The 24,438-nt window shown below is 33.2% G+C and overlaps 2 protein-coding genes across 2 annotated transcripts; one reads left to right on the top strand and one right to left on the bottom strand.

Moving 5' to 3' along the window:
• Positions 1-10,347: 10,347 nt before the first annotated feature.
• On the bottom strand, positions 10,348-20,463 carry LOC123680899. Its single transcript, XM_045619020.1, has 8 exons — positions 20,205-20,463; positions 19,979-20,147; positions 19,741-19,925; positions 19,547-19,687; positions 13,358-13,543; positions 12,666-12,899; positions 10,826-11,051; positions 10,348-10,672 (listed from the first exon to the last, which is right to left on the bottom strand). The coding sequence occupies exons 1-8, from the start codon at positions 20,433-20,435 to the stop codon at positions 10,368-10,370; spliced, it is 1,677 nt and encodes a 558-aa protein (XP_045474976.1). The 5' UTR covers positions 20,436-20,463; the 3' UTR covers positions 10,348-10,367.
• On the top strand, positions 15,244-15,653 carry LOC123680687 (40S ribosomal protein S26-like). The gene has a single exon (XM_045618718.1). The coding sequence runs from the start codon at positions 15,293-15,295 to the stop codon at positions 15,635-15,637; it is 345 nt and encodes a 114-aa protein (XP_045474674.1). The 5' UTR covers positions 15,244-15,292; the 3' UTR covers positions 15,638-15,653.
• Positions 20,464-24,438: the final 3,975 nt, after the last annotated feature.

Genomic DNA, 24,438 nt, shown 5'->3' on the forward strand with positions numbered 1-24,438 from the left:
AATCACAGATTGAATCTTCAGTCTGGTACTCAGTGATCTCTGCCATTTATTTAGCGGAGGACTTTGCCTGAAAGAAATGAACTCAATCCTCACAGAAGGCAATGTTCTTAAGCGGTCACCCATCTAATTTCTAACCGCGCTCGACGCTGCATGGCTGCAGTATTCTAACGTGAACTGACAATGTCTGCGTGTTATGGGTGCCTTCGCTGGAGTAGCAATGTATATAATGTTACAAATGTATTAATATAGTGAACAACCGCCTAGGTAGATGTGTGAATGTTTGGACATGATAGATAAATATTTTACTCGAAAATGTTTCATGTGAAGTTGAAGAAAAAATATCATCACTGTAATCCTTGTAAAATTCTCTATCTTTTTGAATTGTCACTTTCGGTTTTACGACATCAAATATGGGTAGGTGAAAGGGAGAAATCTGACTGATTTAAATGCCCGTAACTTCAGTTTGGCTCAATATTTTCGAGCAAATTAGATCTTGTCTGAAAGATAATATCTTGTTGATTAAGGACAAAATATAGTCATGATAAATTTGTTTTTGCTGCTTTCGATAGGGGGCGCTAAGTCAGAAGTTCATTGTTTTGTTCATTTCACTCCGATATTTCAAATGTAATGATAAGAATTTCCTTAACAGAAACAAAATTTCCATCAAATTTGCATGAAAAAACCTAAAGGTCGCAAAGCGATAATTTCAGGCGTTCTGAAGTTATGGCCGAAAGAAGATATTCTTCAACTGATGCACTGCGAATAACCAAATTGTGTCTTTAAGTTCTGACAGAAACAGAAATCCCATCAAATTTGTATGAAAAAACCAAAAGGTCGCAAAGCGATAGCTTCAGGCGTTCTGGAGTTATGGCCGAAAAAAGAAATTCTTCAACTGATGCACTGAAAAACTATATTGTGTCTTCTTTTGGCCATAACTCCAGAAAGCCTGAAGCTATCGCTTTGCGACCTTTTGGTTTTTTCATACAAATTTGATGGGATTTCTGTTTCTGTCAGAACTAAAAGCCACAATTTGGTTATTCGCAGTGCATCAGTTGAAGAATATCTTCTTTCGGCCATAACTTCAGAACGCCTGAAATTATCGCTTTGCGACCGTCAGGTTTTTTCATGCAAATTTGATGGAATTTTTGTTCCTGTTAAGAAATTCCTATCATTACATTTGAAATATCGGAGTAAAATGAACAAATCAATGAACTTATGACTTAGCGCCCCCTATCGAAAGCAGCAAAAACAAATTTATCATGACTATATTTTGTCCTCAATCAACAAGAAATTCAAATTTCGTACAAGATGGGTTACTGGATTTTCTGATTAATTCTTTCATTAACATTGAAAAGTGGCCCATCAATATGATTATGGGGAATGAAGTTGCTCGATAATGTACAAATAACTAAGGATAATAGCGGATATATCAACGTGATGTACAACATGATTATATTGTAGTTTCATCATCAATTCGAATTTTGAAATGGATATTCCAATATCACTATCAACCATATAAGTCAAAAAAAGGTTGAGAGGTCGATTTAAAGATATATGCAATATAAACTATGATAAAAAGTTGTATGTTACCGAAATAAATGACAGAGAGTATGAATGATATGTTATATAAAGAATATAGAGAATAGAAACGTCATGATATATGTAGTTATTAGAAAACATAAAGTCAACGAATGAGATAGATATAGGTGATTACTTAATGGTTCCAATTCAACCAGTAACGTGAATTTTAACGATACAACGTTAAATGACCGTACGTGTGCCTATTGGGATAAGAGCACCTTCCTGCATAGCTTATGAGCACTGTTCATTAGTCATATCTATTCGAAATGTTCGTATCTCGGTTGTTACGGTTTGAATTTGAATTTTATTATTTACAGTATTCCTTATAATTTGTTCCTGTGGTTAATGATTTCTGTAACAGGAGGTATGTTGCATTGCCGGTAGATGTCATGTTATAGCGTTAAATTCAAACTTGCATTTAAAACACATAAAGTAACATCAACACGTTCAGTTTTTTCATTCATTTTTTTGTATCTCGGTTATCATTCAATTTGAGTTCTTTTGAAAATGCATTTCGAATATCGTTCTTTTTCCATCGTAGCCTCTCACAGAGTAACAACGAAATTTTGGCGAGCAGTAGAGTTTAAAGTCGGCATTTTTTGAAATTTATTATGGTAGCTGAATTAATTTTTCTGCTAAGGCAATAATCAATTTAATTTGGATAGCCTAGTCAAATCAAGTATTTATTTTGTGAGCTACAATTGAGTGAAAATCCTCGACAACGAGGGTAAGTTACCTTGTGATCAATTTGAATTGAATTTTAAAGTAATACATACTTTTTTCTGTCATTCTTAGATTTTTATTATATGGTAATTTTTTTTCTATTGGACGTATTGGTATCATTCAAGATCTTCACGAAAATTGCGAGTTAATGGTGCATACCTCCTGGGAAAATTGTTCAATTGGTCCTACATTTGTTGCTAGAGATTTTCATACCGTTTCATTTTGAGTCACTTGGTACAGTTGGCTTGGGGAGGAGATTCACCCTAATTTTAAGATAAGTTCCTTCTCATGGTTTTTTTTTCTTCATTGTTGATTAGATACAATTTTGGATATAATATTAAATTCACCTTTGGCACATTTCCTTTTCTAAATTTTTATTATATTTTCTCATATTAACATTACCAATATTTGAATATTGTAATTTTCACATTATATTCAGTATATTTAATATTCCAGATTTGTATTCGCAGTTCTCAAAGTTTAGTACTCATAATTTCATATTGTCTTATATTTCAACTTATCCAAATTGAGTATCTTTTTTTTAAATTTTCCTAATCGTATATTTTTCCAAATTCAACTTCATCCTTATTCTTAGAGATTACATTCCATATTAGCTTGATACTTTAAATTTTTCATCATTCACATTTTGACTGCTTTAACTAGAACTTCATTATCTAAATTACTCATTAGTGTATAATTGTCCTAAGTGCACGGTATTGCAATCTTTCGATTCAGTCTATTAGAACTAAGAATTATATATTTGTAAGAAACTTATTAGATTATAGTTATTGTTATTTCAGATTTAAAAATTTATTTGTGATTAAATGTACTTAACCCAACCCTGATTAATTAATTGTTTATGACTGATTAATTGTCTCATCAGCAACTTTATAATTGGAATTTATTATCACAGGTTATAATAAAGAAAGTACTACCGTGGCAATTGGCGCCCAACGTGGGGCAACCAATACACGATTAATCGACAATTGTACAGGACATTGTTCATTACTGAAACCAAGTCATACTGTTCTTTGAAGAGGATCAATTCATGCTGAGGGAACACCATCATTTTGAGCTGTGAAATTTTCGGTTTTTGGTGAGACACTTTTCTTTTCTCTGTTTGGACCATTTTTTTTTGCTACGTTATTTTCATTTATATAATTTTGACTTTTACACTGGAATAGACACATTTTTTAAATATGGCTACCATGTTTTTGAAAATTGAACCCGATCGGTTAATTAAAGAGGAACTAGAGTATGAAATTGCGTTAAGAGGTCTGAAACCTGAAGGGTCAGTTTCGGAGTTGATCAAAATGTTACGAGGTTTATTGAAATTAGAGTCAGAGGGACAATCATTCAAGGAATTTTATAATTTTGATGCAAAAGTAGAATTGGATATATGTTCTGCTAAGGTTGACGAAATTGAAGTTTATCTCAAAGAACCTTTTTCAGGTTCTATGCAACGCAAAATTAGAACAAAATTAAGTCATTTATTGGGTAGAGTAGAAAGAATCAAACCATCTGAACAGGATAAAACCTTATGTGAATTAAGATCTAAGTTACTCACTGCGAGTTTGCGCTTAATGTCTTCATATGAGAGTAAATTAATGGGTGATTCTAAGGCTCCAAAATCATTGCCTGCGGAGGTAGAATTCGAGCAAAGTTTCTTGAATCAAAAAGCCGTGAGTTCGACACCAACAAAAAATTTATCTGCTAATGTTTCTGGTAATATTCAAAATAACAGCTTAACAACAGCGACTAATATGATGCAAAATTTGAATGTAGTAGATCCTAAAATTCACTTGAAAAGTCTGGGAATTAAATATTCAGGTAGAAACGATTCTCTGAGCTTGAATGCTTTTTTCGAAAGAGTAAATGATATTATGGAAGCAAGAGGTTATTCGGAAGAATTTATGTTCAGAATCGCATCAGAATTGTTCGAGGGTGAAGCACTAGTATACTATAGAGCGGTCAAGAGTTTGGTTGATGATTGGAAAGAACTTATTGCTATTTTTCGAGATGAATTTTTCAGAGATGGAGACAGAAAAATCTTTGAACAAATTAAAGGAAGAACTCAAGGTGAAACTGAGACAATAGCTATCTATGTAGCATATATGCAAAACTTGTTCAATAGATTGTCTTTCTCAGTCGATGAAAAGGTAAAGTTAGAGTTAATAAAAGATAGAATCAGGCCAGAATATCGTATAGGGTTCGGATTGATAGATGATATTAATTCTCTGGAAATGTTGATTAAATTGGGTCGTAAGTTGGAGGATAATAAGCGTTATGTTAATAATTTTATTCCACCGTCATCAAATAAGCATGCAATTGAAGTTGATTTAGAATACAAGCGCGAATCGACAAAGGGTAAATTATGTAATTTAGAGACTGAAAAACAGGTTAGTTTTAATGATTATAAACCAAGTATTTCTAAGTCAGAAAATGAACAATTTAGTGATGATAATAGGTTAAGAAGCAGAAGTAGATCCAATTCGCGAAGTAGAAATAGATCAAATTCCCGAGGTAGCACTAGAACTAGAGATTCTTCTAAGAATAGATATTGTTGTTCAGAAGTTAATTATAGTAAAGATGGACAATACTCAGATAGGAACTATTCAAATAAGTCATATGGAAGTCAGCATAAAACATATCCTTATCAGAAACGTTTGAATGATGATAGATCTCCAAGTATAGATAGGAATAGTGCGCAGAATAGTAAAAGACCAATTATCGATCAAAGTGACAGAAATAGGGCTCAGAATTCTTTTCAAGATTCGTCTGTTGTTTGTTTCAAGTGTCAGGGAAAAAATCATTTAGCTAGACATTGCACAGTAAAATCAATTCGATGTTACAATTGTGGTAGGTTCGGATTTACAAAATTAAATTGTCCAAGTTGTAATTTAAACCACTAAGGAAGTCAAGTGTGGACCGAGCTTCGACTTCAGAACCTTTATCGGTTAATCAACATATATCTTCAGATGATTATTATAATTTGGGTTCGGATACTTCAGATTTTGTTTGTTCTAAAGAAGAAATCGAAACTTTCAATAATAAATATAAACCAGTTTTAAATTATATTTTAGACGGAGTTTCAGGAGGAGAGTGTCCATATATTTCAGTAGACATTTATAATAAAAAATTTAAAGGATTATTAGACTCAGGAGCTAATCAAATATTCATCAATGAATCCACTTACGAATTTTTACATCAGTTAGGAATAGTCTTACATACGGAAAATGTGTCGTCATGCGTTTTAGCGAATAATCAGGAACTTAAATGCTTAGGATTTGTCAATATACCTATTACTTTGGAAAATAAGACACATATATTTAAATGCTTTGTATTGTCTGACTTACGTCATAGCATTGTACTGGGAACGGTTTTTTGGATTAAGATGGGTATAGTTCCAGATTTGAGGAAAGGTTATTGGAGCTTTAGTAAAGAACAATCTTTTTATTCTGATTCTCTGAATTCTTTACAAACTTCTGATGATTTAACGAATTGTCAGAGGAAAAAACTAAATCAGATTGTTGATGGTTATTTCAATAGAATGCAGAATGTAAAATTGGGTTGTGTCAAAGATATTGAGCATGAAATAATAACGAGCAGTAAACCTATAAAATCTAAATATTATCCAGTGAGTCCTTACATGCAAACTAAAATAAATGAGGAAATAGATAAAATGCTCGATTTAGATGTAATTGAACCTTCTAATAGTGGTTGGAGTTCACCAATTCTTATGGTTCCAAAAAAGGATAACACTTATAGATTTTGTGTTGATTTCCGAAAGCTAAACGCTGTAACTGAGAAGTGTGCTTATCCTTTACCACATATTTCCTCAATTCTCGATAGTTTAGGTAATGCTAAATATCTTACTTCGTTGGATATAAAAAACGCTTATTGGCAAATCAAACTTTCCGAGAAAAGTAAACAATATACAGCGTTTACCATTCCAGGACGCGGGTTGTTTCAATTTAAAAGATTGGCATTCGGTTTAACTAATGCCCCTGGAACATTTCAAAAAATAATAGATGTTTTACTTGCCGAATTTCCAGGTTACGTATTCAGATATTTGGATGATATAATTATAGTAACACCTGACTTCGAAACTCATTTGCGTATATTAGAAAGTATTCTCGACAAATTAGCACAGGCAAATTTAGTTCTGAACAAGGAAAAATGTGTATTTTGTAGACCAGAGTTGAAATTTTTAGGATATATAGTAAATAGGAACGGTTTAGCTGTAGATCCAGATAAAATAAGTGCGATAGTTAATATGCCCAGCCCAAAGTCACCTAGGGAGGTGAAGAGAATAATTGGCATGATTATGTGGTATCGTAAATTTATTCCAGACCTGTCGACTATCACAGAACCCATCACTAAACTTACTCGTAAAAATTGTAAATTTGTATGGTCAGCCGACTGTGAACAAGCTTTCGCTAAAATTAAAGATCTTTTAGTGAGTGCTCCAATTTTGGCTTGTCCAAATTTCGAATATCCATTTATTCTTGAATGTGATGCTAGCTCTTATGGCCTTGGTTGCGTTTTATCTCAGGTTTATGATGGTAGAGAACACGTAATTTGCTATCTTTCTCGGAGTTTAACTCGTACTGAGAGAAATTTTTCAGCAACTGAACTTGAATGTTTAAGCGTGCTGTGGTCAATAGAAAAATTACGTTGTTATTTAGAAGGTGCTCCAAATTTTACAGTAATCACAGATCATCATAGTTTACTTTGGCTTAATAATCTTAAAGACCCACACGGTAGACTAGGAAGATGGGTACTAAAACTTCAAATGTACAATTTCACTATTTTGCATAGACCAGGAAGATTTCATCAAGTACCAGATTGCCTTTCTAGAGCAATTCCTGAGGAAACTTTTGTCATGTCTGAAATTTCATTGGAAAATATCAAGGATTCTTGGTACAATAAGCTTGTAAGTCAAGTTAAGATAAATCCTTTGAAATATTCAAATTTTAGAATTTCTGACGGCGGAATTTTATATAAAAATATGGGTAAGACCTCATCTGATGCAACTACATGGAAGCAAGTAGTACCTAAAGAAAAACGTATTGAGTTACTCAAGAAATTTCACGATGATCCTACAAGTGGAGGACATTTCGGTATATACAAAACATACCATAGAATTTTGGAAAATTATTGTTGGCCTGGGATGCAGCATGATATTACTAGATATGTAAATAAATGTAAAATATGCGCTGCACATAAACCGGAACAAAAACTAAAAGCTGGTATAATGGGTAAGAAACCTGAAGTTAATAGATGTTGGCAATACATAGCTATTGATTTGATTGGTCCTTTTCCTCGTAGTACTAAGGGTTATCAACATATTTTGGTGGTTTGCGATTTTTTTAGTAAGTTCACACTACTTTATCCTTTGCGACAAGCAACAGCATCTTCAATAATAAGAATTTTAGAAGAACAGGTATTTTTGTTATTCGGAGTTCCTGAAATACTTAAGTGTGACAATGGCACTCAATTTAAGAGTAAAGAATTTTCAAAGTTGCTTAATGAATATCATGTGAAAGTATTTTATAATCCTCTTTATCATCCGGAACCAAATTTCTCAGAGAGGTCGAATAGAGTTATAAAAACTATGATAGCTAGTTACATTGAAGAAAATCATAAAAAATGGGACAAATATTTACCTCAATTGGCTTGTGCCTATCGTACAGCGAAACATGAAGTTGTTAATAATACACCGTATTCTATAAATTTTGGATGTGAAATGATTGTGGATGGTAATGATTATGAATTAATCAGGGATAGAGAAAGTATTGTGGATGGAGTCAAGGAGAAACAAGGTAGTAAAGAGTCGGAAAAGCTAATGAAGATGGAAAAATTGAGACTATTCGTGAAAGATAGGTTGAAAAAAGCTCATGAAAAAACTAAACACGATTATAATTTGCGGCATAGACCTCAACAATATAGTGTAAATGATTTTGTTTGGGTAAAATCACATTTCTTGTCATCCAGTATAAAAGATTTTTCAGCTAAATTAGGTGATAAATTTTGTGGTCCATATAGAGTATCGAAAAAGCTAGGGGTTAATACATATGAACTTAGAGATGATTCAGGTGTTTCTAAGGGAAATTGGCATGTGTCTCAACTTAAGCCTGATAAAACTCTTGATGCTGGTCAGTGATTGGGGTGAAGTTTTCTTCTCTCATGTTGACTGTGTCGATTATTTGCTTGCTTTCTTTGGAAAAAAAATCTTCGATTTTTTTTTTTATGGGAAGGGGAGGTATGTTACGGTTTGAATTTGAATTTTATTATTTACAGTATTCCTTATAATTTGTTCCTGTGGTTAATGATTTCTGTAACAGGAGGTATGTTGCATTGCCGGTAGATGTCATGTTATAGCGTTAAATTCAAACTTGCATTTAAAACACATAAAGTAACATCAACACGTTCAGTTTTTTCATTCATTTTTTTGTATCTCGGTTATCATTCAATTTGAGTTCTTTTGAAAATGCATTTCGAATATCGTTCTTTTTCCATCGTAGCCTCTCACAGAGTAACAACGAAATTTTGGCGAGCAGTAGAGTTTAAAGTCGGCATTTTTTGAAATTTATTATGGTAGCTGAATTAATTTTTCTGCTAAGGCAATAATCAATTTAATTTGGATAGCCTAGTCAAATCAAGTATTTATTTTGTGAGCTACAATTGAGTGAAAATCCTCGACAACGAGGGTAAGTTACCTTGTGATCAATTTGAATTGAATTTTAAAGTAATACATACTTTTTTCTGTCATTCTTAGATTTTTATTATATGGTAATTTTTTTTCTATTGGACGTATTGGTATCATTCAAGATCTTCACGAAAATTGCGAGTTAATGGTGCATACCTCCTGGGAAAATTGTTCAATTGGTCCTACATTTGTTGCTAGAGATTTTCATACCGTTTCATTTTGAGTCACTTGGTACAGTTGGCTTGGGGAGGAGATTCACCCTAATTTTAAGATAAGTTCCTTCTCATGGTTTTTTTTTCTTCATTGTTGATTAGATACAATTTTGGATATAATATTAAATTCACCTTTGGCACATTTCCTTTTCTAAATTTTTATTATATTTTCTCATATTAACATTACCAATATTTGAATATTGTAATTTTCACATTATATTCAGTATATTTAATATTCCAGATTTGTATTCGCAGTTCTCAAAGTTTAGTACTCATAATTTCATATTGTCTTATATTTCAACTTATCCAAATTGAGTATCTTTTTTTTAAATTTTCCTAATCGTATATTTTTCCAAATTCAACTTCATCCTTATTCTTAGAGATTACATTCCATATTAGCTTGATACTTTAAATTTTTCATCATTCACATTTTGACTGCTTTAACTAGAACTTCATTATCTAAATTACTCATTAGTGTATAATTGTCCTAAGTGCACGGTATTGCAATCTTTCGATTCAGTCTATTAGAACTAAGAATTATATATTTGTAAGAAACTTATTAGATTATAGTTATTGTTATTTCAGATTTAAAAATTTATTTGTGATTAAATGTACTTAACCCAACCCTGATTAATTAATTGTTTATGACTGATTAATTGTCTCATCAGCAACTTTATAATTGGAATTTATTATCACAGGTTATAATAAAGAAAGTACTACCGTGGCACGGTTCAATAGAAATATCTTCACCTTTATTGAAAAACGAATACCTATACTTTAGCACATTGATATGCTTTAAGAACCGATATCTATGGGAATCAAAGCTAGTTTCTTTAAGATGTATTAAGTTGAGAATTTATTATAAATAAAAGGAAAAGTAATCCAACATGTTCAGTTTTGACTAAATTCCAATCTTTAAAGATTTATAATGAGTTTATTCATTATGTTTCTTTGGTTGTGTATGTGAAGCTCAATATTTTATGGTGGATCATTTCAAAATGTTTTGATGCCACTGATTAGGCTCATTATACATATATTTCACTGAGTTTTACGAAAGAGAGATAATATTGCTTTTCAAAACATATATTTACAAAATCTTCAATAAATAAATTATAAATAATCATCCTTCTTGAACATCACTACTGTACATAGGCAGAGTAAGCAATATTTTGAGCATCTTCGTTGAAAGACCTGGCAGCATAAGATGCAGGTTCCCATGGAGCATGAGCAGCAATCTGTGGTGGAGCGTTATCAGCAGCAATTTTCTTGCAGAGTTGGAAAACAGCCAAACCAACTGATACAATGAAAGAGAAGAAAGCCAGTTGGAGAGCATTCCATGCTTTCAAGCCGAGAACACCAAGAGCTAAAGGTACCAGAGTTATGGCCTTAAGGAGGACGAAGGTCAAAATTGGGAACAAAATCTTCTTCAACTTGGATTTTCTTGCTGAAATTTCAGAGTTTCATTGAATGAGTTGTTTTCGATAAATCTCCTACTATATTTGGAAAAGTCCTGAGAATGATGCTATAAAGTTCCATACAGCTCTTATGAACATTATTGTACTTATGATACTCGATATTTGTGAGAAATAATTTTTACCTTCGACGACTTCAGTGCCAGTGTTGAACCTCAATTTGATGTCCATAGAATCACTATCCAAATTCCTTGCATCTACGGTAACTTCTGAATCGACCATTGGGAATTTGAAAGTGACGTCATGGCTTTTGATGAAATTTTCGATTTTGTCACCTACGGATGATTCGCTTCTTGCTGAGATATCGTTGGATCTGTAGCTGTTCTTGTTGATTTCTACGCTATCTGAAAGCTGAACGAAACATAGGTTTAGTCAAAGCATTTTTTCATAAAAACCCATTAGAATCGAAAAGAATAGAATAGAATTTTTATTAATTCCTTAAGACATATGAATATGTATACAAAAAAAAAGAAAAATTATAAGTTAAATTTCACAGAAACATATTATCATCCAAGAACTGGCTTACGCTCTTCTTTTTCGAATCAACATACCTTTCATAACTTTTTTGTACATTTTAATGCTCAACTATCTAATTGAGGTGGGAATATGATTATAAAATGAAATTGCTTAACAGGGCTTGCTTGATACTTCAATGTATTATGGATAGGAATGCTGAGTGTAGTGAGATCCCTAAGGAGTAGGTATGTGTGGAAACTTGAATGCTTCACCATTAAATGCTCATTTTCTCTTATGTAAATTACACTCCTTATTATAAACAGTGGATGCAAAATGAGTATTTCAGTTACTTTGAATACCAGTTTACAGGTATCTCTAGGTTTGAAATTGAATATCAAGGATACAATTCCTTTCTGCATGATGGCCACAGGCCACAATAAAATATTGTAATTAACAAAACATTCAATCATATACAATTGTTTCAAAGAATTTTGAGAAAACACTCAATACCGATATAGGCCTTCAAGTTTTTATATCACAAGGATCAAGTTTCTTAAAAACATGAGTCACTGATTCTACTTTTGGAAGATCCGTAAATCAATAAATTGATAATATGAACTAGATGATCCTTTATATAATCCACCATTGTTCTAAAGATGAACACAGATACGTCATCAATAACGCGACTCTTATTTTGATGTCAATAAACTATTGTTTTATAAAAGGATGAAAAAAGGTGTTTTCTGATGAAGCCGAAGTTGTACAAGATAATAACAAATCATTTCCGTAATATTTATGGTTACTTCTTTCAGCAACCGGAGCAAAATGATCAGCAAATGAATTTGCGTTATCTGTTGATTCTGTTTTCTCAATATACTTGAATTATTTCCATGACTGATCTCATTTTGAGTACTATACCGATAAAAGAAGCAATTTAACAAAAACACATGCAATTCTATCAAATAAAAAAATGAAAGAATCCCCTAGAATTTGAACTATGGAAATTTTATTGGATGGTTTGATCTATTAAGAAAATATTGGGTATTTTTCTCGATACCTGATCTACTATAGTTCTGGACCACAGTCCAGAACTATCTTGTGATAACGGATACGACTAAGTTAATATGTCTCGTATAGATCATAATTTACCACAGTAAATTATGATCTATACGAGACATATTAACTTAGTCGTATCCGTTATCACAAGATTTTTTTTGATAATCTGTTCGACTTGAATGACGCGACCAACACGAAACTACTATTTTACACTCAAAATTTGCAACTGTTTTCTATCAGCTAAATTAGTGATTTGGGTTTTGGCAAGAGGGAAAAATTTCAAATCAATAGTTATTAGATTAGATTAGTTTTCGTCCAGAAATTAGTTATAGTGGTGCAATTCTCTTTCGACATGTATTTTAAATGATTATTTCAGATTTTTCGTAATGTAATACAACACTCAATCTAATTTAGCTTCGTAAAATAAAATCGAAAGATAGATATGTGAAATACCTTGTAGTTGTCGACTTGGAAGATGTTATTCAGGAAGGAGATAGCCTTGAGCTTTAAGCACGAAATTGGATCATCTCCGTCACACATGCTCCTCATCTCCTCCATGGTCGCCTTGGGGAAGATGTCATCCCATAACTGCTGCTTGGCAGGAGAAGCTTTTGCTGCCGCTAAAAATACTACGAAAACTAACAAGCCTGAGTACCTCATGATTTTGACTGTTTGAAAAGCCGATAACTAATGAGAATAATGAACACACCCCAGCCATTTATACCTGCCGAATTGAACTAGTTCAGATTGAAGAAATCGAAGACAATCAATTGTTCGATATGGTAAGCCAAAGGATGAGGAATTGGGATTCATGAATACCGTCGTCTTCCTTGAATACTGATTAGGAAGAAGTTTGTGAGTGAATTCTAGTTCCGTTGCCGGTTTGCATCTGGGCCACAGGACGCTTCAGCTGTTCGAATGGGGTTACTTTCCCTGTTCAACGGACAATTTACTGTTCACTTTGTTTTTTGGTTTGAAGTTATGAAATTTGGATGGATTATAATAAGCAACTGGTTACATCCTTTGATGAATGAGGAAAATATTTCGTTTTGCAGTAATATGATGAGATTAATATACTCAGCTTATTCATTTATTTAATAAAATGATTAAACTTAATCGATTTGCACATTTTCATTGATGATTACCTTGAAAATGTTCGATATGCAAGGTATAATAGCAAAAAACCTGTAAATATTACAATCATTTTTGTTTCCTCCACCTTCGTAGATGGCAAATCTGACCTTCTTGAAAATATTGACTATAGTATAAACATCTCCAGACTCCTTTGTTTGTATGGAACATATTATCTTCTCAATTCCTTTTGCGGTACACTCAAAGAGAAAACCAGATTCTTTATTTTTCCTAGTCAAGTCACTTTCGAGTCAACCGAAGATAGAGGAAGCATTGTGATCAGTTTTGGGATGAAAAAAATTATTGGTTTCCGATATGGAAATATCTACTAGCAAAATGCCCAACTTTTGTTTCGTGTCAGTGTATCGGTCTCTTTTACTCTTGCAATTGGTGCCGCATTCTTTTATTTTGCAATTTTCAAAATGTTTTTTTCGATCTATATCATTAATTGAATATTGAAGAGAAGTTTGATAAGCTCCTTTCGCGGTCTTATGATCAGAGAATGATTCCAAAAATATCGGAGATTATTCATTTTTCAATGAACTGCAGTTTATTTTATTGATAACAATCTTCATAATATTTCAATCATTTGAGAGGTCGATTCTGCTATTAGGAACTCTCAATTGCTCCAACTTCTAGTCACCACAAGATCGGGGTGAGCGGGGCTGGAAGTTCCGATTTTCAAATAATACGACAATAATTGTTGAAATAATGAAGGTTGTATTGAATAAAACAATCATTTATGTTAACCTGTGTATGTTAATATTATTTTGTGCAGGACTGAACTGAAAAACAACAACAAAATATGTTATTGGTTTATATGAACTTTTTTATTCAGTTCAAATAAAATAAAGTCCATAAAAACTATAAATCTTATCTAATGTGTAAATATACTTCCAAAATAAAAAACATAACTAGTAACTTTCATATATTCTTTTTATTCAGGTTAATTGAGTCTAAGTCTGAGCAGTCTTTTTTATCAATTTCAAATAACTTCGGCAATCTCCATTTTTATTCATCAGCAATCATATTCAACACTCTTATCTTCATCTAACTCAGAATTTTTACACATAGGATACATTCTATCCACAAACCATTGTTTTCTTGGACAAGAATTTGAATAGGAATCAAAACAAATTAGGCAGTAGGTACCTACCATTCCAGATAATTACCGCTGTCACTCTCGGTATTTTGCGTTGTGGTTTCTCCTGATATTTATCTTTACTTTTCTCCTTTGCCTTTACCTTTTACTTTTTTTGTATCTTTGTTTTATTTGTTCCAGTTCTTGTAATGCCTTCATCTGTTTTGTCTTTTTTCTGCCTGTTCTTTAGTCGTCTTTCGTGAACGTCGTTTTCTAGAAGTCGATGTGAGGTCATGCGGAAAATTAAATTTCTCTTGCCACAGTTTCAACAAATTTTCCGCCGTTGGTAACAGCAGGTGCAGCTTGACGTACCAATTGTCTAGGAGATCTTATCTCTTTCTGTATTCTCCACTTGGTGCTATAGAAGCATAATTTGCCTGTCTTGATATTTTTTCGTTAAAAAGTTACTACCATCGGAACAACTTACCCCGGGAACTTCCAGCCCCACTCTCCCCTACCTAAAAATTACCTTTAAATAAGGTTTATTACGATTCTTTGCTTTGGATTGTCTATGTACATCATAAAGATTTATTGTCAATAATTTTCTAACTTGGTTTCTAGTTATTTTCAGCACAATGTGTGTATTTTTGAATTTTGGAACAGAAATGGTCTCAAACGATACGGTTCGACTCTCTGATGACGAATCCGTCTTCGAATTCGTTTTTGTTCAACCATTCACATACAAGATAACTCGAAAATAAATACCTAGAAACTTGGAATTTCCAAGTTTTTCGGTTCTCAAATATCGCGGTTTTGTTCTTTTACAGACGTTGTAATTCTTGTAACGTTCCGGTTATAGTGGTTCAAAATGACTTGCAAAAGGCGTAATGGAGGAAGGTCCAAACATGGACGTGGTCATGTTAAGCCCGTCCGTTGTACCAACTGTGCAAGATGCGTCCCCAAAGACAAGGCAATCAAAAAATTCGTGATTAGGAATATCGTCGAAGCTGCCGCTGTTAGAGATATCACCGAGGCTTCAGTATATAACCAATACACATTGCCCAAACTTTATGCCAAGTTGCACTACTGTGTGTCTTGCGCCATCCACAGCAAAGTAGTAAGAAATAGGTCTAAGAAAGATAGGAGGATCAGAACACCCCCACAGAGGAACTTTCCTGGTAGAGACCAGAGGACCCAACCTCAGAGGAAATGAGCATTTTCTGTATTGAGTTCGTTAAACAGGAACAGCATTATCAAACTAGGGATGGTTGCTTCGAAAATCGAAATATAGTCATCCTAATAATTTCAAAACTGCAAATTCTATCGAAATGAAATTTTGCATTTAGATGTGAAACCAGAATCTCAAGGTCCATGTATTTATCAGGTGTCCCAAATTCGCTGTCTACTGAGGGTATCTCAGAATCCCTTTGAGCTAGAAAAAAATGAATGGCACATTTTCGGGCTCGATTTTTGAGAGGATTATTTTGGTGTAAACATACCTTAACCTTATGAACTCAACTGTTTTCAAGTTATAAGAGAACATTGAAAAATGGCGTGAAATGAAAAGGTTTCATAACTTCTTTATTATTGGTGCTATTAACATAAAACAAAACCATCCTATAGGAACCTTTTTCAGTAGAATTTATTGGTTTTATCATTTATTTTTTATTGCCTTCTTTTCGAAGTTATAATAAAAACTTGTGTTTTTTTAAACAATTCCAATGACACAAAAAATCGTTTTTTTTTCAAAAATTTATAACATTATATATGTATACATTTCAAATCAATTTATTGAAAAGAAATATATAACATGATATATAAATTTCTTATTCAACTATAAAAATCATCATAAGTTTTAGGTTCACACTGAAAATCAACCAAGTGCCTATACCTATGATAATCTGTGAAAATTCAGATAATTCGAATATTCGGTGGCCACCAAGGTATCCGGATTTCACACTGTTATATTTTCTTCAGCATTCTCAAATTGATAAATGTTGTACTTTAAATGTTATCAATAGGGAAATCCAACTATGTTAAATCCGGAGTCCTCGGTGGTCACCGACTATTATCCTAGATAGGCACGGTTGATTTCCCTTGTGAATGTGAAACTTTTACTGATTTTTATAGTTCGTTGAAAACATTTATATATGACGTTTTATAATTTTGAAAAAGGAAAAAAAACAATTTTTTTTTTATAAAAATTGTTATGGTTTATATTTAACAAAACACAAGTTTGTAAATATTATTACTTTGAAAATAAGGGCAATAAAAAATAACAAGTAATAAAAAAGGTATGAGAATTTTTCATTTAAGGTCATTCTCCAATTTCCTCTTATTGCTTGAAGAAAGTTGAATTTATGAGGTTTAGGTTTCCACCAAAATTATCCTTTCGACAATCGAGCACGGAAATTCATCAATTAATTTTATCTTGCTCAAAAGGGTTCTGAGATACACTCACTAGAGAACGAATTTTTGACACCTGATATAAACAATTTAATGTTTATTTAATTTTTTTTTATACATAAAAAAAAAATTACAAGAATCATAAAAAAATTTGAGAGAAATATCGAAAACCTACTATTACTTAATATTTCTGTGACCACAAAATGAACAGGGTTGAGATTTGGGGTGATGATATCAAATAACAACTTCAATCTTCTCATGGAAATCTCAAGCTGATCACATTCTCAGAAATTTGATGCAAGTAATTCTATTTAATACTTTTGTCATTCAGTGAGATACGGTGCTGTTTTTACAGGGGTTTATTATATCATATCACAAAATATCATCAATCACAAAGGGCATAGTAACTATAAATAGTTAGAGCCGTATCTAGGTACTATTGCGCCTGTGGCAATATCTTAGACAGCGCCCCCCATTTTCGAAGATTTTTTTTCATCGATTATATTTTCTTATGGTATTTTTGTGTTCATAACTCAAGTCATATATTTTCTGATTATTTTATGCTTAGTACGCAAATTCTAGGGAAGGCTAGCAATACTTTGAAATGTTTTCAGCAAGGGCGTAGAAATGGGTGCTAATCATCCCCCCCCCCCCCCAATATTTCCAAAATATAAAATTTCAGAATTCTCGCCAAGACGAAAAACGAAAATTTTTACATAAAAAAACCAATAATCATTTTACTTTCCTCTGAAATCGACACGGAGTACAAAATCGGACCCTTTTACGGTTTATGAGTTTATTATAGCTTTCAAGATGAGTACTTTCACTGCACTACGAGCACATCTATGTCCGAGGTTTATTATTTTCCTTTATCCGCTTTGTCGGTGTCGCCCCTTATTTGCCATCTGTAATTTTTGCATTCGTAATCGGTATGTACTTACTCGTTGTTTTCGGTTTTTTGTTTCATTCTCGTCACAAAATTTCAATACTGTAGTTATCAAAATACTGAACTGAGTAATTCGTATCGAAAAATTGTCTGGGTCGTGTTACAAATTTGATTGTGCAGATATCAGTTTTGAATTCATTATATCTAAACGGTGTTCCTAATGTGTACAAATAAAAATGACAGATTTCTCGGATCATTTTGAAAAAAAGTCCTATAACATGAATCTGCAAACGCTTTGGTTTTAAGATACCGGTGTTAGAGTTTTTTTTTCTCATAAGATATTTAACTCTTCATAAGATATTTAACTTGAATTGGTATAGATCTTCCGATTGAAAGTTTTCATCTTGTGATATTTTGTATGCAAATCAACAGGGTGATATTTTTTTCTGGAAGGGTACCTGCTTCTATTTTTTGGTGAAGCACTGGTTTTATAGAAAAATGTGAAAAGAAATTCTGGTCTAGTACAACACTTTTTGGTTTGTTGTAGTTTTGTCGTATAAGCTATCGATTTCGGAAAATAAATTCAAACAGCTCTCTGGTAATCCTCACGAAAATCCAAATTATTATAAAAATCCAGTTAGAAAGCTATGATGAATAAATTAATTATTACTAATGGTACTTATCAACAAATTCTGTAGCGAAGATTAATAAGATTCGATAAACTAATAAATATAAGCATCACTAAAAAGTATGGCTATACAAGAAACACCCTGTCTCTTGAAAACAAAGCGTTTGCGGGCTTATGTTTATGGGATTTTTTTTTCTTGAAATTACCCAGGCAATATTTTCCTTCGTAACTCCTCCGTTTTAGGAAAACGCAGTATAAGGTGAGAACAATCGAATTGGTAATAAAAAAAAGAGTAAATAAGTTTCAACTTCGTTATCAAACCTCTTTTTCTCACATTACAGATATGAGTAAGCGTTGTTATAAATTTTTTTTTTTTCGAGAACCCCCCTCCAAGAAAAAAGGAAGATCTCCGTCCTTGGTTTCCAGATTCCTCGGCATTGCTCGTTGCGAGGCGTATACATGAAAACCGAGTTTTGATCTTTCGAATTATTATGTCTGGTGTGGTGCTCCAATATTTTTTCTCTTGATATTTTTGGGCGCCCCTGCAGATCTTGCGCCCGTGGCAAGTGCCACCTTTGCCACGCCCTAGATACGGCACTGTAAATAGTTAGATAAAATATTCGCAATAGAAATATCCAAAATCGAAACTAAAAAGAGGATTATCCATATGATGTCATCTGACATCAAAGCGCACATATACACATTAATTGAAATGATTCAGTAAGATATATAGGTTAATTCATTCTCCATTTTTGTAATCATTTCTATTCAGTACAAACGAAGGTAAAAGAAGAGACAAATAATACTTGAAACGAAATCAAACATATCAGTCACTCCAAATTTAATTGAATAATTAATTTCAACGAAATGAACCAAAGTGGTTTATCAAAAAAAAAACGTACTCCGTTGTGAAAAAAAAAATACAAGCCAATCGAAAAATTTAAAATAAAATGGAATGAATATTTCTTTTCATATTTCAATTATGATTATATTCTGCCGAACTTCAGGAATCAATGAGGATTACTTTATGCAGTAAAATACATAGATGTCAACATAATATGTGTATGGAAGATTTAAACTTTAAGGTAGCCATTCAAAGTTCATTTCAAGATTCTCATTGATAAAATATAACTCAAATCCTTTTGATTTCAATAATTTATTCAATAAATTAACAATAAATAATCGGTTCACACATTTTTTCAAAGTTGAGCATTGTAAGCCATTTCTTGGGCAGATAATTGTCTACCATATACTGGTGGTTCAGCCCAGCCAGTTTGAGGAATATGTTCAACGTGGTGGTCGTGGTGATGGTGGGGGTAGTGGATGACTTCATAGTTGACAACCTGAGAAAAATATTGTTGAAATATTCAAAGTCAAAATTTTATTACAATCTTACTTTTGGTTTGGTGAATTTGAAGATCAAGAGAGCTCCAGTGAGGACCATTGAGAGAAGACCAAGAGTAAGTGCTTTCCATGTTTTCAAAGCAATCAAAGCCAAAGCTAATGGTACCAAGACAGCTGTCTTGAATTTAAGACCCAACAAGAAAGGAACAATGACTTTCTTCACCAATTTGGAACGGCCTAAAAAAAAAACCGAGATTAAAATGAACATCACTTTGGTATGAATTTATTACCAGTAACAGCAAGAGGAACTTTTAGGTCTTCAGCTTGGAATCCTCTTGGTACGAGAGATCCCAATGGTCCATCACTGCGTAGGATTTGAGGTACTCTAGCTACCAATTCATGGGATTGGATGAAGTCTTCAAATTTGTCGAGGACATCGTCAGATAAACCTCTTTGTAGCTGAAGCGAAAGTAAAGGATGAAATTCTGCAACTTCACTATTTATGATTCTTCTTACCTCTGGTTCTGGAACATCTTTCTTCACAATGACCAGATCTTCAGTGATCTTGATGACAGGTTTATCAGAAACCTCATCGATCCATCTCAGAGATTTCGGCTTGACGCAACTAATGGACAAATCTTGGAGGCAACCATGGAATACATCCTGCATCAGCTCAACTGCAGATTGGTCAGCATTGCACATGCATACGACGGCTGTAAGAGCCAGAACAAATTTCAAACTGACCATACTGCTTAATTAACCAAAGGACAATGATACTCGATAATATGAAGTAGACAATTTATATCAAGTAGACGACGGAAATTCAAACCAAATCAAGATTGGGGTTATACGTGATTCTCATTTGTTCGGCGCTAGTCTGAATGAAATTTCTGTGTTAGAATTCGGTTTCTCTTCTTCGGGTCGTGCAGTTTGTACTGATGTGGGTGAAATTGGTCGGGGAGTTTGTAGATTAAGAGTTATGAGAATTATGTTCAACAGATAGTTCAGATGAAAAAATTATACTTGGATAAATCGCATTTTATTGGTGAATTACTAAAGAATAATTTTCACAAATCGAGAAATGTAAACTCATAACAGCCATACACACACACACACATATAATATGTATGAATATTTGCAAATAAATAATCCACAAATATATAAGTTTAATAAAAATCTGTATCATTCATGCTTCAAATTCGTTAAGAGAATAAAAAGCCCTAATCCTAAGACGAGAAATGCCCCTTGAGAATATTCGGGTAATTCGTAGCAAAATTCGAATAGAATTTTCATATATTCGTAATATAAGTGTAACAGAAATATTTATTTTAATTTGTTTTTCGAGCACTCGTCCCCCGAACAGACTGCTAAATCGTTTCGTTACGATATCTGTTATTTTCGAACTTTGAGTAATTATGACATTCTCAATTAGACTCATGGATGAAAATTCCTTATTAAATTCAATTATGTCCGTCCAGTCATCCATGAAAACGATATCTTTCACGGAAAAATCTATAAACTTTCAGGATTTGAGTTAGTTATAGTAAATTAACATTGCGGGATATAAATATAATATATATTAATCCGGACCAACAAAAGGACTTTTACAACGAAATGTAATATACAGGGTAACTCATTGAAAATGAAACAGAAGAAAAATCAAGATTTTGGAAAATCGTTCGGACTTGTCAGCTTTGTTCTTGAGAGCGACATTATTTGAAAAGGGGAGACGAGACATGCGATATTTTGTTGAAAAGGTCCTTTCCTTCTGAAAACAGGGTTTTACTTAAAAAGTGTCTCTTCGATTTTTTTCAAAAAAATTTTCTATATAATTGAGTAGTCAAATATTTCATAAGTTGTCAAACTACAATCATAATGGACATATAAATTTCCATACCAACCAACCATTCCAATAATGTATGGATAATCCGAACAGAAAGTTAGAAGGACCCGTTCGGTTTATCAGATCTCAGATCATTCGGATTATAGGAATCATCATATTGAATGATATCTATAATCTAAACGTCGTTCGGATTATACAATCATTTTGAGATTGTGCGAACTCATTTTCCTAAAAAAAATGCTGTGCTTTATATGCAAATATGTATTTCTGCACATCAAAGATATGAATTGAATAATATAATCGCCGCTTTAGTGAACACATTCAAAATAGGTTCATTTTCGTTGTCAGAGCTTTCATTTTCCTCAGTGATATCAGTAATTATTCATCATCTTCCTAAATTACTGATTTTCTATTTCATCTATTGGATTATAGTACGATTTACTTATTTATTCACTAATTCCACTGAATCAAATCCTTGATCTATCCTTCTCCTGATTCAGGAAGTCCTGATACTCTCAAAGGAATCAAATCTTCTGCATTTCATTCTTCCGTTTGGACTGCCAAGTTCACTCTGTTCGGATTATAACAGGACAATTGAAAAGTCCCTGGTCTACCATAGTAAAACAATTTTTTTTGGCGAAATTTTATTAATCAACATAGTTGCCATCGAGGGCGATACAGCGATTAAAGCGATCTTTCAATTTTTCGCTATCATTTTTGTAGTACGATTTGTCTTTCACTTCAAAATAGGCCTCAGTTTCGGTGATTACTTCATCATTGGCGCTGAATTTCTTTCCAGTGAGCATGCTTTTGAGGTCTGAGAACAAGAAAAAGTCGCTGGCAGCCAGATCTTGCGAATACGGTGGATGCAGAAGCAATTCGAAGCCCAATTCATGCAATTTTGCCATTTTTTTCATTGATTTGTGACACGGTCTTGAGTACCTTTTTTACTAAAATGAGGGTGTTTTTCAACGATTTCATCCATTAAACGACCCAATAACGCTATGTAATAATCGATGTTGATGGTCTGACCCTTTTGGAGGTAATCAATGAATACTGATGCCAAAACCTTGCCAACTGACTGTTGAGTTTTTCCTCGCTTTGGATTCGGTTCATCGTGTGCAGTCCACTCAGCTGACTGTCGATTGGACTCCGGAGTGAAATGATGGAGCCATGTTTCATCCATTGTCACATAGCGACGAAAAAATTCAGGTTTATTCCACTTAAACAGCTTCAAACACTGTTCGGAATCATGAACACGTTGTTGTTCTTGATCGATTGTGAGCTCGCGCGGCACCCATTTTGGACACAGGTTTCTCATGTACAAATATTCGTGAATGATATGATTGTGGCGGCCTCTCATAAAGCTCCACATAGTAACCATAGACACAGCACCCGGTGGACTAGAGGTTAAGAGTGTAGACTTCCTCACCGAGATGCGACAAGGTGCCGGGTTCGAGTCCCGGCGGCTCCCGATAATAATAAATTCCCCAAGCGTCTGTGACACGGCACACACAAATATACCAAAGTCACACTGATGAGTCCGGTGTGTGTGCCAGGGACGAAACGCATAAGTAGGCATATGTGAAATCCTACATGATGTTCATGTTCAGATGATATCTTCACAATGTCGGCTCTATTGGGCGTCCACTGCGTTCGCCGGTTTAAACTTAGCATACCAATCAATGATGGTTGATTTTCCTGGTGCAGACCCCGGAAACTCTTCATCAAGCCAAGATTTCGCTTCAACTGTAATTTTTCCCTTCAAAAAGCAATATTTCATCAGCTCACGAAATTCTCTTTTTCAACCTTTTTTCAAATAACAAAAGTAGCTACACTCACAACGAAATATCTCACAAACTAATGGTCGGACTGCTGTCAAATTTTGACACGTATCGTTTGAAGGTTGGTACTAACTAAAAATCATATGGATTTAATACTAGCACCGCCATCTGTGCATCAGACCGGGGACTTTTCAATTGGCTTAATATTCGTATATAGATCCTTCATGAATTTTTTAACTGTACTCGTGTTTTATTCGATTGAGGTATAGCGGTCACATCTCTTAGTGTTACTCGATCGAATGCCTTCTTTAAGTTCATTTAGGCACAAACAAATGTTAAATATTCAAAATATTAATGATTTAGAATCACTGTCATTTAGGTGATCAAAAAAGTATCAATGTCAGGTTAAAAATAAGAGTTCACCAACTAACGATTTCGTTAGAAGGAAAAAGATTTGATGCATCTCAGCAGATTCTGAAATGACATTATCCTATTCGAGAAAAATTGAATATTTTTTCCCTATTTTGATGAAAAAGACTCACACAGCCGTACAGAACTCCCTTACAGAAATCCAGAGAAACTTTTCGAAAATCGAAATCGATTTGAATACAAACATGCATGCAAACAGCATTGGTATTTTTTTGAAGAAGTTCTGGACGGCGAACAGAATTTAGTAATTTTTTTAATTTTTGAATACTGCTCAGAAGTAAATTTCAAAAAAATTCAAGAATGTTAGAAGATTTTTATATTTATAAAAATATTATGGTTTACTAGAACGAGTCATTTGTGTCAACTAAATTGACAGTATGCAGTATGTAAGGAGAGGTCGTTGTGGTCAATAGAATGATGTTAATTTTCACAGATAATGGCATACCATAACCTTTCAAATAAAAAAAAATTGTCTCTCCAAATAATTTATATATTTTTTTAAATTTTTCAATTTTGTCATCGGCATTGGAAAGCCCATTAAAACTTAGCATCATGTCATAAAACCTTATGTGCTGCTTGTATCCTTTCTGCCTTACATAATATAAAGTGATGTGAATAATCGAAACAGTATGCGTCGCTCAAGAACAACTGGGAATATTGCTTCTGTGGCCAGCCCGTAGTGTAGACGAAAACA

Source organism: Harmonia axyridis, chromosome 5, assembly GCF_914767665.1.
Source record: "Harmonia axyridis chromosome 5, icHarAxyr1.1, whole genome shotgun sequence".
In the NCBI taxonomy this organism is placed as follows: Eukaryota; Metazoa; Arthropoda; class Insecta; order Coleoptera; family Coccinellidae; genus Harmonia; species Harmonia axyridis.